Source organism: Hemibagrus wyckioides, linkage group LG24 (genome assembly GCF_019097595.1).
Source record: "Hemibagrus wyckioides isolate EC202008001 linkage group LG24, SWU_Hwy_1.0, whole genome shotgun sequence".
NCBI classification, from domain to species: domain Eukaryota; kingdom Metazoa; phylum Chordata; class Actinopteri; order Siluriformes; family Bagridae; genus Hemibagrus; species Hemibagrus wyckioides.
The window spans coordinates 6,088,434-6,104,513 of NC_080733.1; the positions used below are offsets into that span (position 1 = coordinate 6,088,434).

At 37.6% G+C, this 16,080-nt stretch overlaps 1 protein-coding gene across 3 annotated transcripts in view; it reads left to right on the plus strand.

The window, feature by feature from the left end:
- The window catches only part of samd12 (sterile alpha motif domain containing 12), a 116,832-nt gene that overhangs the window by 46,474 nt on the left and 54,278 nt on the right, over nucleotides 1-16,080 (plus strand). For all 3 annotated transcript variants that reach the window (XM_058377133.1, XM_058377132.1, XM_058377131.1), the window contains exon 4: nucleotides 145-285. In XM_058377133.1, the coding sequence (XP_058233116.1) occupies nucleotides 145-285 (141 nt within the window). The remainder of the gene's footprint in view (nucleotides 1-144; nucleotides 286-16,080) is intronic.

Here is a 16,080-nt window from a genome sequence, read left to right on the forward strand (position 1 = left end):
TGATGCTGTACATATTAGCCCATGTTGAATTACAGGATGTTTTGTTTAAATATGTGGTAAATATTAGCTTTGTAATTACTGTTGATGTACATGACAGTTACGTCACTCGGAAGTAGTTTGCTATGGGGTTCTTTGTGTCTGCAGGTCGGGCTTTGATGAGGCTGACAGACAGGAAGCTGGAGAGGATGGGGATCATGCAGGAGAGCCAGAGACAGTACATCCTGCAACAAGTCCTGCAGCTCCGTGTCAGAGAGGAGGTCCGCACCCTGCAGCTCCTCACACAAGGTATACACACACAAAATCAGTTCCCCACCTTTGAAATATTAAATTATTATTATTATTATTATTATTATTATTATTATTATTATTATTATTATTATTATTATTATATCTAAGCAGCTGAAATGATCTCCTAAATATAAATATAGAAATTTATAATATTTAATATATTTTTAATATATTTTTATATATTTTAATATTTATATATAATATTTATAATATTTAGTCAAAACCAAATATACAATTATTTAAATTATTTCTAGACATTTCTACTCATTTCAAGCTTTACTCATTTATCTTTGTTCTAGAAATAGGATTTTTGTGAATAGAACAAGTAAAACAAATCTTATCTATAGGAAATTCTAGACAAATGATACTAGATGTCATTTTTATACACCGGTCGAAAGGTTTGTGGACCCCTGACCATCACGCTCATGTGTTTATTGAACATCCTATTCCTCTTTTCCTATTATTATGCATTCCACTCTTCTCTTCTGTAAAGGTTTTCCACTTGATGTTGTAGCATGACTGTGGGGATTAGTGTTCATTCAGCTACAAGAGCATTAGTGAGATCAGACACTGCTGTTGTAAGAGTGAGGAGGTCTGGGGTTCAATCAGTGTTCCAGTTCATCCCAAAGGTGTTCAGTGGGGTTGAGTCAGAGTCAGGGCTCAGTCCAGTTCTTCCACTCCAACCTTCTCACACCATGTCTTCATGGAACTCTGTGCTTTGTGTACAGGGGCGTTGTCATGCTGGAACAGGGGTTGAGTCTCTTAGTTCAGGTGAAGGGAAATTGCAACAGTGATATGGTCAGATTTCCTCAAGCTTCTGGTCATATAGTGTATGTCAATGACCAGTGAGAAGTTTAGAGCAAATCAGTGGACCTCTGTGAAACCGGCACCTCGGTGAAAATACAATGAAGTAAAACGTATAGCATTTGTTGGTACTGTGTTTGTATTGAATGGCACCACAAAATATACAGTATGTGCTGCTTTAGTTTCTTAAATATATATTCAAGAGTGACATCACAGTCTACACCTCAAGTTAAAACGCACTAATCTCAACACTAAACCGTTTGTGCTGTACAAAGTGCCTTGAGTTTGGGATTTTTTGGATATTTCACATCCAGTTCACTGTGATATCCCTGGAATATCAAGGCACAAGGCACAAATCAGCACCAAAAAACTCTTTCACCTTTCACTTCACCTGTCATTAACAGCATTCGTATTCTTCAGTCTCTATAGTCTGTATGATGTTTTGTCCTTTCAATTTACTTCAATTTAGTTCCCTCAACATTCTCATGGACAGTTATCAATATTCAGATATAACTGTAATAAATAGAAACGTAGTTCCATTGGTTATGTTATTTTCTATTATGATATAAGCAAATTGTTACAGTACCACATGACCGAGAGACACCTGTTTCTATAAACTATACTGACCTTCAGCAAGACTGTTCAACTATTACAGTTTTCCATCTTAAAGCAATTTACTAAATCATTCAGCGAGCGCCGTGAAGCTACCGAGGCTGGAAACATGACCAAAAATAAACATGACCATGCGAAAAAGAGGTCAAATATGATTTAAAGTGAACCAGGTACTGAGTGTTCCTCAAGCACAGTGGAGAGTTATTAGAAGACATTCAACACAAGGAGACCGGAGAAGAGCTCTGAACTATTTAGAAAGGTTTGGACTTGCTAGAATAGATGGGCGAGACTTTGCCACAGGCTGTGCGGAGTGCCATTTATATCACCATTGAGTAAATGAGCTGCAGGTGAGTCAAATGAACCAAGTAACCATGGAAACAGTTCAGAATTCTGGCCACAGGAAGCTTCGCCGGTAAGTGGAATATGCGGCTGTGGCACCAAAGCTATGTCTCAAATAGCATGCAATCTTCTTAGAGTGTAGATTTGTAGGCATGTGTGGAAATTTATATGGCTGATCATCATCATGTGACAACAGAAAAAGGGGAATTTAACTCAAATTTGTCAAGGTTAAGCTAAATAAGATTCCTTCCTTAGAAATGACATGACTGGCGTCAGTAGCTACCGTTTAATCCTTAAGCGTTCATGGCTGGAGATACGAGCTGTTCATGGAAATTCATTCTGATTTGTCCGCTTTACTAGCATCTGAACAAATAAGACGTCGGTTTTAAACTACGCCTCTGTTGTCTTTAAGCATTGTTTTCATGGAGGTTTTGAGCAAACCGTGTTGTCTTTTTACTAATCAGACATGAGAGGATAAATGAAGAAGAAAACAAAACAAAAAGGGTCTGTGAAAACTTGTTTCTATCTTGCCTTGAGTAATTTACATGAATCTGTTTGATATCCTGCTCTGAGGGTTCATGTTTTTAGCTGAATTATGGTGAAGTAGACAATTTGACATTTTCTTGTAGTAAAAAACTTTAGTTTAATGAAACACTATATACTACATAGTGTGTAATCTGGTCTAGTAAAAGTAGTAAAATGTGCTGGTGTATGAGGAGGCACATCACACCTATACAGAGATGTCCAAAATCCCCAGGGACACTTGTAATGATGTTGTAATGAAGGTAAGCTTAGGGACAAACTACCGTAAAGACTCTGAGTGCGTCACAATCAGCTCTCCAGCTCCCTAGGCTGTATAAAATATTTACGTTTTATCTGTCATATAAATTTGTTGGCTTAATTACACCCTTTTCTGTCATGCTACTTCAAGCAGAATCGAAGGCTAGCTAGTCGAATCTTTAAATAATTAAACAGATGAAACACGAATAATTAAACAAACGAACTACATACAGAACGTCAAATAAAGTTAAAAATCACTAATATATATATATATATATATATATATATATATATATATATATATATATATATATATATATATATATATATATATATATATTATAGAGAGAGAGAGAGGTGTGTAGAAGAACAATTATTGACCAAACATATCTATTTATCTATATATATATATTCGTCAATAATTCTTCTTCTACACCTCTCTCTCTCTCTCTCTCTATAATATATTTATATATATATATATATATATATATATATATATTAGTGATTTTTAACTTTATTTGACGTTCTGTATGTAGTTCGTTTGTTTAATTATTCGTCTGTTTCATCTGTTTAATTATTTAAAGATTCGACTATATATATATATACATATATATAGAGAGAGACAGAGGTGTGTGTGTGTGTGTGTGTGTGTGAAGAAGAATAAGCCATAGGAATGAACACAACGATGCATTGTTACACTATTTCTTTGTTTTAGTAAAGGCAGTCTGGCCACAGTATTTAGTGTAACTTACTTTATTCTCTTACCACCAATGAACTTTGTCCCATTACGCTACTTCCACGGAATCATACGGCTGGACAGCAATTAACCTTTACGGCTCATTGGTCCTTGGAAGGAAAATAATTAGATTCTGGTTCAGTGAAAGCTAGTGAGGATGATTGGAACGTAATGGCTTTATCAGTTACAGTCAGCCGAGCAGCAGCAGCAGCAGCAGCAGCCGCTTATTGTTCATGCCTCACGTAGCAGACTGCTGGGCAGAAAGAACGGATTCACTGTTGTCCTTCACGTCACTTGTCTTCACTAGCACTGACCTAGCTTGAGTTCGTTCAGCCGCTTATGCAGATCAGAATGCCATCATCGGGCCGCCGACTAAGAATAGCTGTCTCCTATCATTTTCAAAGTACCTTCAATGAGGCAGATTAATTCAATTATCTCTGCACGTCTGACGTCTTCCACCAGCAGCTTCAGGAAGACACGTGCTGTCCAGGACCTCTTATGAACATTCGTATGATCTAAAAGACATTTAAACATCATTTAAATGATGCAGGTTGTGCCCCCAAGGAAAGGGATGTTTAGTTATTTATGTTCTTTATATATTTCTATTCTTTATACCACTCTATCACTCCAACAAATAACATCTAAACATTGAAAGTAAATAACAGGTTATGAGCATGAACGCCATGTGGCCATTAGTCTGGCAGAGCAGATGGCGTGGACCGCAGCGGTTCAGCTGTGTATCAGACTTATGTAAACTGCTTGTTCCTAATGGCTTTGATGCACATAGTTTTCATTAGTGTTTTATATAGTACCTTCAGATCTGTAGCCATGACTACATCAACTAATCATCCACTTCAAGGCACTTCGATGTGGGCTTGGAGAAAAAAAACAACTTTTTTTTTTTCTGAGCATTTACTTATTAAATGATGCCAAGCTTCAGCCTGCATAAGAAGCGAAGGATGACTGAGAGATGACGCGAGACGTGCGTTTTCACTTTATTATTTTTAACTCGCACCTGTTTTGGTTTTCACACTTGACACGTTTGCTAGGGTCCGAATCTGAGTGTGATTGTTTCCGGCTCCCCCACGCAGCTTTGCTCTGGTTTTAGACTCACTTGATGCTATTGAACTTCTTTTACATCACCACAAATGCTCATGGAGATCACAACCATTCACCTTTTTTTATTTTTTTTTGATGCTTTTATGTGCCGTAAGGCTCCTCACCTCTTCTGTGTCCCTTATCGTTCCCCTGTCACTCATGCTACACGTCAATTATGGAAAATAACAATGTCACCATCAGCTGAAACACGTACACACACACACACAGGTTACTTTACTTTCTGATCAAGTGCAGAGTTGCATTCAGTTTCACAGGCATCTCGCACCACATCCTACAGGTAGTTTCACGCTGCGTTTCTCGGTCCACATGACAGCTTTCACACGATCAACTGTTCATGTGCTCTGTTCCAGACTAAACTGCCAGTGTGAAAGCCTCCTATCTCTTTCTACCCAGTTATTCCTGTTCCATGTTCCAATACACTCTAGTCAGAGGTGTAGTTCAAGCCAGAGGTCACCCCAGATGTCAAACGAACGTGTCCTTTGCTTTCCTTAATCACATCTCAGCTGCTATAGTGAAAAAAAAACTGATTGATTAATCAATCAGAATTATGGATTTTTTTTTTCTTTTCCGCTTGAAAGTTACCATCCATCTAGCAGCTCTCTGTAAAAAGCCATATCGAGCTGAAGTACCGGTGGTTTAATGTAGGAGGGGGAAAAAATAAGAGAGTAGATCTGCTTTTCTAAGATAGAATGTCATTTTCTCCTGTTACTTAAATCGTGAAGGTATTTTATAGCTACAGTATTAATATAGTGAGATCAGGTCTTAAATAATTCAGTAACCAATTCAAGCCGTTTCTAATGTCTGGCATCATCCCTGCATGCTTCATCTAGATAATGTCAAGTGCTTTATGAAATAATCTTCATATACTTTGAGGAATTTACTGATATCAAATCTGTTGAGTTTAGCAAGGTCATCTGTGCTAAATCACACTGGACAGCAATCTTCAGCACACACCAGCAAAGCTCATTAATCACACCCACTGACACACACACACACACACACTGTGTTACCAAGTGGCACTGATGCAAAAAATGGCAGCTAGGCTCCAAAAGCCTTTAAAATAGAGAGCAGAGAATGTCTGCACTTTACAGTGATTTACACTAATCATCATAAAACTTTCAACTCTTTCAAATACTTAGCTTCCAGATGTGTAAAATGCCTAGAGGCTATAAAGCAGTGCCTGACCTTATAAATATGTCTGAATGCTTTAAAAAATGTTGTTTTGCAAGCTTTTTCTCATGCACTGAAAGTCTTTAGGGTTTTTATTTAATTTATTTATTTATTCATTTATTTTTGTATTGAGTAGGAGCGTTCTTGAGCCGTCATTGTAAAAGTTTGTCTCTTATTGAGCAGTGGAGAAAGCGTTGGGGTTTTTGATTATGCCGTGTGTTTTAGGAAGTAGGAAGGTTTTAGTAGACGGTACACGGTGCAGTCGGTGATCAGCAGCTTGTAGGTATCAGCATGGAACGTCCAGTCTGGCTTTCAGATATAGATTTACACTCGTATACCTTCACTGCAGGGGGTCCTAACAGTCAGGAAACAGTGAGAATCAAACTATTAGAATGTACTATGATACACTTTTTGCTTTCTGTCAGGAGACACCACCTGAAGCAGGGATCGAACCCGGATCTCCGCGGTAGTCGCGATCTCTTGTGCGAAATTTCTCAGACCCACATGCAGGATAAATTAAAGTGCTGATTTATTAACAAAACTAAGTATGAAACAAAAACAAGACAAACGGTGAACACTGGACAAATAAAATGTGATTAACAAAACATAACGATAACCTGGGAACATAACAGCATCTGACCGAACCAATAACAACAATGACCTACAAAGAAAGTTACAAAAGGGCTGGTATATATAGGACAAAGGATTAGGGTAAATGGAGGACAGGTGATATGGCGGGAAAGCAGAACAATGGGAAGGGCGTGGCACAACACACTACACAAACAAGAAGCACGATATGAAGAATCGCCTGCCGGCAACCCCTTTGGTGTGCCAGTGAACTGTCCCAGTAGCTCCTGAGAGTTTCTGTCTTTTTTAAACATCCTGTAGATCTAGCGCTAGCTTCTGTTAAGTCACCTACTGTGGCTAAGCTAGCAGCATGTGATAGAAAGTTTCTGACTATCTATAATGGTATGCCTGTTATAGCAAAAGCAGTCTATCTTAAATGGTTGTTTATTACAATTGTGTGTGTGTGTGTGTGTGTGTGTGAGATAGCTATGGGGATGTGAAGTGGAATCAGCCTGCTTTGCTCTAGGGGTCAGGAAAGAAAGAAAAGCTGATTGGTGTTATTATCTGCCAAAGCCTAAGGCTCCGCACTGGGAAACTCTCCCTGCGTCCTCCAGAAGGTCAGATTAATTTAAAAAAAAAATTTTTTTAATTGCCTTCCTAGACTTTCCCAACAGAGACACTATCTCAGTCCTGGGGTTTGGGAAGCTGTGATTATGTCTTACAGTTAGAGAAAAAGATATAGGCAGAATAGTATGTGGTACTGTATGATGGCTCTAAGAAGGGATGTTGTGTATAGTCAAGTATTCCATCGTGCTCGAGACACAGATTTCTGGCCTTGTTCCATCATGTGGGATCACAGGTTAGGCAGGTGCACCGACTCGTGACAGGGGGCTCGTTAAAGGGGGTGTGAGTCGGGTGTGTTGCAGCCGTAATACTCACGCTGGCTAGAAAAGGTTCCGGTTTGTGAGGAATTAAATCCGACATGACGTCTAGTGCTAGTACACAGTCGCTGCAGTAAATTAGCATCACATGTTGCTTATTAATTTCCATGCAAGATTTTTTCTGAATTTGGGAACGCTCCAGGACGCTAAAGCTGTCCACGGTGAAATTCTGGTATGTCAAATTTAATGCATAATAGTTAGAAAAATAATGTTGGCATATAGAATGTAGCCTGACATGGTCAGAGATGTGTGTGTATTTTCAGAAATTTCCTTATTCCCTTCCACCCACTTCAGACTAAAATACCCCGGACGTGAGGAGGTGAGAGCTCTTCATTTCCGTCTATAAGCTACATGTTCTTTGTTAGTCACGGATGGCTAATCTTAGTTCTGCCACTTTGGGCTTTCTCCTTCTCCGGTCTGTGGCATGCGGACAGACGGTGCAAGGGTCAGTTTCATCCAGGAGGTGTGTGTGTGTGTGTGAGAGAAGTGGGCTCTCAAGGACAGTAAGCTCTCTAAGAAGCAGGAGTGGTGAGGCACGAGAGCCACGAGCATACGGACATCAGTGAGTCTTTAAGCTTGCTAGAGATAAGAATAACACCGAGACAGAATGGGTTTTGCACACAGAGGTCACATAGATGCAGTAACACACACAGATATGTATGTAGGGCAGGTATATTGAAAAAGCTCTAATAAAACCCAGCTTCTGGAGACTCGTAGATCCTGACCAAAATGAATAGGTGTGTGGGTGTGTTTCATGACGAATGCAGCAACAGGATGGTTTTAAAAAGTAATACAAACCTATTTATACTTTTTATGCAAGCGGTTTCTCCAAGATTTTGAAATTAACACAGTATTGCATCTCAAACTCGGCAATATTCACAGGAGCTCACTTTTTGTTGTTCCTTCGGCTGCTCTCTGTTCAGGGTCGCCACAGCAGATCATTTGGGCTGCATGTTTTGATTTGAGCATGGGATCCAACCACTGGACCACCAGCAGGCACATTCACAGGAGCTTACAATTTTTCAAAATGGCAGATTTTTTTCGAGACGTGTCACGTTACATCATCCGAACACGCTTTCAGCCAAAGCTCTCTTCCATTCACGTATATCGAACGTGAGTACAGCTCTCATAGAACGTCTTTACGTATGTTTCTTCACTGCAAGAAGAATCCTGTGCTTGTAGTAAGACCTTTAGTTTTTTTAGAAATTAGTGCAAATGTTTTTACCCTCTTCCATCCTATTCTAGATGATAAAAATGTTAAATGTGCCTCTAGTTTTGTTTTCAGAAACAGAAACCCAACTATAAAGTGCTGCGGAATTTCTTTATTGGTTCTCTCAGCGGGACAATGGGGTTTTTTTTTTCCTTTTCTGGTAGAACTGGTAGAGCGTAGCTTCATCTACAAACCATGAAGCAACACTATAATACCAGTGAATCTAATCCTAGACTGGATTGCATATATATTTTTTTTAGATGAAATGATCATAATCATTATTTTTAATGAATTAATCATAATTTATGACTTATTCAGGCAAAATAATGGACCTCAGCATTAATATTTAAATCCACAAAAGAAATTTCTTGAACAAAATGTTAGATATATTCCTTAAAATGTATAAATCTTTGAGTTTAAAAGTAGATGTTATTGTATTAGATTAGATCGTTCTCTACAAATAGAACATACAAAAAAAAAAAAAAGAGTTCATTTCAGCTTAATTATGAGCTCTTTGGCGGAAAGTTAACAAAATCTCTAATAGCAGTTACAAGTGTGTAATGACTAACACTTTGTTATTGAATAAATTAGTACTGTTCCGTTATATTTTAGTCATTGCTGCTTCCAGTAAATAACACCTTTCGGATTCATACTTTCATATCATTTTTGAGTAAACAATTATTTTGTCAGAAGTGAACTTGGAGGTGGATTCAGACTTTTCTATCCAGCTGTATCTTTATAATCCTGCATCCAGCGAGAGGAAACGTGAGCTCGGATAGTTGGCCTTTTTAATGTAGCCCTGTTTTGTGCAAATCCATGTCCTTGGAAAAAAAAATATCATTCTGCATTACTAGTGGATGGCAGGGTGTAATCTGAGATTGAAGAAATGCTATCTGACTGTCATAGTACCTGAGCGTGACATTCTCTTCTGTCTGGTTTGAAGAGAAAATTGTACCGGAGCATAATGACGGTGCACTCAAGGCTATCATGAGATCTCTTCTGGAGAACAAAAAGCGTATTTCTTTAAAAATTGGAGCTAATGGGAAGTACAGAGTCTACTGATTATACGGTATGAGGAAAATTGTAACTTATCTCTTAACTTTATCTGACCGACCCGGAATGAAAGCATGAGTGTCTGCGAGTGAAGGCAGTGTAGCAGATCGAATTAACAAGATGAAAAAAGAGATATGGCATAAATCTGATGACCTGGACAAGCTGATGGACTAAAAATCCCCCGATTTCTTCCGAGTTTTTCAGATCCATCGTTATTCAGATCCATGATTCAGACAAATGATTGCAAAGCTTCTCAAAGGACACTGTTTCTCAGGAAAGGACACTCAGGAAAAATCACAATAGGAATCATTTATGCTTCAAGTAAACTGTCAGTTGGTATAAAAAAATAATTCGAGTGTCTGAAGAATCAGGAAGAGACTGAAGGAGCATGGGAAAAGTCGATTATCTTCAGTCACTAGTCAAGGTGCTTGACTCTCAGTTCAGAGAGCGCTAATTTCCTGGTGCTTCTCAAAGCTAATTTTGTATTAGCCAGCTCTTTAACTTTGTTTCAGGTTTGTTGTAAATGACATGACCAGGAAGTACTGCTGCCTCACAGCTCCAGGGTTGGATCCTGAGCTCAGGTTGAATGTTGTGGCATTTCACATGTTCTCATTGTGTCCATGTGGGTTTTCTGGAGGCTCTCCGGATTCCTTTGACATGCATGTAGGTGGATCGGATGCTTTAAAGTGCCTCCAAGTTCGAGTGTGTAGGGTGACAGGGTGTATTCCTGTCTCACGTCCAGCGTTCCCAGGAAAAGCTCTGGATCCACTGCCACCTTATGGTTTGCAACCTTGAAGGCCACATCATGATGCCCTCTACAACATCAACATACAATCCTCTTTTAGACAATGTTGAAATTCAGACTGTGGAATACATTATATAATTTGGGGGGGGGTTCTGTGTGGTATTTGTGGCCTTTTATGTAATATTTTTAACAGTTTTCCTTATACATGTCTAGACATCAGGTTGTGTATCTCAAGCTATTCAGTGAACAACATTATAAATAATTCGGTTCTTCAGGAGAGCCTTTTATCTCATCTGTAAAATCTAAACTTGGGGTGATTATATATTCTTTTCATCCTTTATTTCATCCGCAAGTACAAGGATCTGCTACATTTAATAAATTCACTGAGGTTTAAAAGTACATGAGTAGAAAAAGAGAAGAATAGAAGAAGACTGTGTAATTAACATGGATAGTATGACACCGACTCCAACCATGATGACCCAAGTTTTTTTGTAAAACTTAATAATGAGCCCGGCTACATCAGCAGCTCCTTGTCTTATCAGAGAAGACTTTAATCTTTTCCTGGACCGATCATTAGATCGCGTAGCCCTTAGGACAGTCACTCCTTCAAAGTCTGCTCTAATTCTTAATCAAACGCATATAAGATCCAGGGCCACATGACATTTCCACATTTTCAGTGCTTCCAAAAGATGAAATTCAGTGCTTTGTCAAAATGTGCATAACTCTAATCCCAGACTCATTATATCCCTCAGCCCCAAAGTAGTGATTATTAATATAGTTTGCTGTGTGTACCAAGCTGTACACTGTCTGACCATCAAGCAGTTACCATTACTTGACAAATACAGGCCCACCCTCAGGCCCACCCTCATCCTAGCAGGTGGAAATTCAAAGATTTTCATTTTGACAATAAAACTAACTAACAAATTAACCTTCATCTATCTATCTATCTATCTATCTATCTATCTATCTATCTATCTATCTATCTATCTATCTATCTATCTATCTATCTATCTATCTATCTGTCTATCTGTCTATCCTCTTTCTTTCTTTCTTTCTTTCTTCTTTGTCTTCTTCCTTTGTTTTCCTGCTTTCTATCTTTCTTTCTTGCTTTCTTCTTGCTTTCTTTCTTTATTTATTTATTTATTTATTTATTTATTTATTTATTTATTTATCTTCTTTCTGTTTTTCCTCCTTGCTTTATTTATTTATAAAGCATATATAATATAATATATTAATTTATTTGTTTATTTATTAATTTATTTATTAATTAATTTATTTATTTATTTATTCCTTTCTTTCTGTCTTTTTTTCTTTTTCTTTCTTTCTTTCTTTCTTTCTTTCTTTCTTTCTCATTTCTACAGATTTCCAATACTCTTTTAATTTGCATACAGTTCATGTTTTTTCACAGGACATACAGTTTTTATTACATATAGATTCAAAATCTTGACTGTCTTGACATTCTTTAATTTGAATCTATTCACGAGATGATCAAGGAAGCATTTAATGAAGGATTATGAGGCTCATTGGAGCAGGTTATGATCCCCCACTTTCCACATGAAATTTAGCTTTTATCGTTCTTTTGAATTCTGACTCCTTTTGAATATATTGTCTACACTGACAGCTACACGCTAAGAAAATGTTCCCCCACAGAGCTCATTCACCTTGTCCTGTCACCCTGATCAGGCGAGCTTCATAGGAAATAGACTTTGGCTTGGAAAACTGCACTGATTTCAACATATATGTAATTCATCTTCTCGACAAATAGACCTTTCCATCTTGATTTTATTGCCTGATTTACAGAAAGCCTTTGACACAGGAGAAGAAAGGTATCTTTTTTCAGAGCAGTAGACTTTGGAGCCCCAGAAGCTTGAATTTAAACTAATGAAATTCTTTCAGATCCATTCTGAGCTCAGGGTGTGTAGAAATACCCTCCATGCTTCCAGTTGCTATTTTCAGTTGCTATAAACACTGGCATGAGCTCATTCAGCCATTTTCTGCTAGATTTTGCCCTTAGGAAAACCAGTTACACACATATATAACAATTTCCCTAACATTCTCTAGTCCATTTCTGTTCCTGCTATTTTTTTTTTGTTATGTTTTTTCAGTGTGTTCTATAACTCTTTATCAGCCTCAGGTAATACTTCATATTTAATTTATCCAAAACTGAAGAATATGCAGATACCCAGTTGCCCCATTGTTAGAAAGCTGGGGTCAGAGTGTGTACCAGGTCCAGTCATTCGTCCAGTCTCACAGTGAGATGATTTATGGACTGTGTGTCAGTCTAAAACTCTAGCCGTGTAATCTCTTTAAATACTTTAATAATTTGACACTCGGCTAGAGACCTGCTTCCTGAATTAGACACAAATGACATGAGTTCAGCCAGAGGCTTTATTTAACATAGAGGAGTCTTCTCATTCACTACTATCTTAATGTTATATTTTATTAGTCTTTCTTTCTTTCTTTCTTTCTTTCTTTCTTTCTTTCTTTCTTTCTTTCTTTCTTTCCTTCCTTCCTTCCTTCCTTTTTCTTTCTTTCTTTCTTTCTTTCTTTCTTTCCTTCCTTCCTTTTTCTTTCTTTCTTTCTTTCTTTCTTTCCCTTCTTTCTTTCAGCAACAACAACAACAACAACTTCCTTCCTTCTTTCCTTTCTTTTCTTTCTCTTTTTCTTTCTTTCTTTCTTTTCTTTTTCTCTTTCTTTCTTCTCTTTCCAACAACAACAACAACTCTTTCTTCCTTTCTCAACAACTCTCGCAACAACAACAACTCAGCAACAGCAACAACAACAACAACAACAACAGCTTACCACGCACAAAAAGCAAAGTCTGGCTAAAGTCAAAGCAAAACAAAGACAACAGCAAGCAACAACAACAACAAGTAAAGTACAAGGGCAAAACAACAAGCAACAGTACAAAAGAAAAAGTGCAAAAACAACAACAGCAACAACAGCAAACAGCAACAACAACAGGGCAAAGCAGCGCAAAAAAAGCAACAACAACAACAACGTGGCTCGTGGGCGCAAGGCAACAGCAACAAACAACAGTAACAACAACAACAACAACATAGCAACAACCTGGGCAAACAAAGCAATACAACAACAACAATATAACGCCACTTTCTTCAATCCGCCATTCATTTACCTCATTCATTAGTGGTATTTATAACCAACGCAACAACAATAACCGCAAACGCAGCCATTCCATTTATTCTCTCCACCCGCATTCATTCCTTTAAAAGCATAACAAACAACAACCAGCAAACAACAACAAACAACAACAACAATAACAACAACAATAAACAACCTTCTAACTCAACAAGTAACGCTTTTGACAACAAAGCAACAATAAAACAACAATTAAGTTTTCATTTATCAATAATAATAACCATTTATTTCATTTAAATAACAATGACAATAAACAAAAACCATTCATTATTCGTATAAATAATAATAAAAATAACAAGACAAACAACCATTTCATTAATATTTAATCTGATGACAACTTCCAAACCCAATAAACAAACAAAAATAGGGCAACTAAAGTAAGTAACGTTCATCTAAATCGACCCAAATAATGAGCTAGCTTTAAGTGGTAGGTATAGTAAACAGCGAGCTAAAGCCAACAAACTAAACCCTGGTAGTTCAGCCAAGCGACATCCGCTTCGTAGCATTCATTCACCTCAGCATACGTAATAACGATAAAACACAACAAACTGGCGTACCATTCGTATTCATTCAGCGGCGGCAGCAAAGTAGTAAGCAAACAAGCGCATCAACAAACAATAATAACAAAGAGTAAAGTAAAGTAACCACCATTCTTCCTATTAAAATGAAACAAGTAAAGTAACAAAAGGGAAAGCAAAAAAAAAGCAAACAAGCAGCTTGAAACCATTAAAGGGCACAAAAAAGCAAAACAGTAAAAAGTAAAGTAAAGGGATTATTCTGTCTGCTCTGGGAAAAAAAAGAAAAAAAGTAAAGTAAAAAAGCAAGCAAAAAACAAGCGAAAGTAAAAAAAGGGCAAAAAACAACGTCATTCATTCTGTCAAACAAAAAAACAAAGTAAGTGGTAAGTGGTGGTGGTGGTGCGTGGGCAACCCATCTGGGAACGACGGGACATTTTCCATTTGGTGCAGTGGTGGTCGACATTCGGCCACCAGCTGCATTTCATTTAATTTGCGTAAAATGACCTTCCTTCCTTCCTTCCTTCCTTCCTTGACCTTTTTTTCTTTCTTGTTCTTTGCTTTTCGCAACGCGACAACGATTTCTTTCGGCGACGACCTTCCTTCCTTCCTTCCTTCCTTCCTTCCTTCCTTCCTTCCTTCCTTCCTTCCTTCCTTCCTTCCTTCCTTCTTTCTTTCTTTCTTCCTTCTTTCTTTTTTCAACAGCTCTGAATATAACTTCAGAAACTCTTTTCATGAATCAGTGTATTTTCTACACGGCACATACAGTTTTTATTACATATAGATCATACATTTTGTTCAGTCACAGTTAAATGGAGGTAAACTAATAACACACTAACATACTAATAATCCAGCGAGCTGTATGGAGCAGAAAGCACTGCTGGGGAATGAGAAATGCTTGTTTACAGTGGAAGAAAAGGCTGGCTAGACTTCAGAAGGAACTGCATTCAGGCTTGAATTTCAGAGCATGGAGTCTTGTTCATCGGCTTCAATACACAGCATAGTCCATTAAAAAGACATCGGCCTGGTTCCACTCTGTCTGCCCCCTACCTCAGCACCCTACACAACACTGGCACTAATGCAGACTCCCTGCTCATACACCCACACTGAGCCATGCCCTTTCACACACATATACACACACACACACACACAGGTCCAAAAGGCCTGCTAGTGAAAAGGCTTTTTTACCACAAAGATTTTTTGGACTACAAAAAATATTTACATGATATTGAATTTCAGAATTTCTCAGTATTTGGTACGTCCACTTTTTTTTTGCTTTAATGTCCAAATTCATAGATCAAATTCATTGACATATCAGTTGAAGGAAGGGACTATCAGAAAATCTTACCTTTTGTGTAAAGGAGGAATCACGGTCAATGTCATACATTTGATTACATTTAAATACTGAGCTTGACATTGTGCAACATCCTGTGCAAAAATAAAATAAAATTAAATTAAAATTCAGTAAGGTCTCAGATTTATTGGAACCTACTGTCTGTTTTGTGTGTGTGTGTGTGTGTGTGTGTGTCCTTGTCTATATATGCAGTATATCCTTTATTTAGTCTGTCAGTCTGACATTTGAGAAGTCGTTCATATTGTTGTAGTAAAACAGTGGAACTGGAGAAGCAGATTCAGCAGAACATGAGTAACTAGAAGTCAGTCGTAAAAACTGTACGTCAGTTATAACATGTGAGGCTGGGTTTTCTGTAATATATGTAAAAATATTGGAACCTGCTCAAAACTGCTAGCATGTTGTTTTTCCCCCACATTTACTGTTGGACTGTATGAACGTCCTTCTCGTGCACATTGCAGCAATGTGGTATAATTCAGTTAGTCACTGAGCGTAAATGTCTGTTGTAGTTTAACAAAAGGATGCAGGCAAAATCTATGCATCATACAGGAAAAGCAAAAAAAAAAAAAAAATGAACGTATGTATGTGTCTGGTTAGAACAGTACAAAATTCAGTTTAATTCTATTCAGCTACCTTTTAACAACAGTGTTATAATGTCACAGATTTACAGGAATATGTAAATTCAGGAACT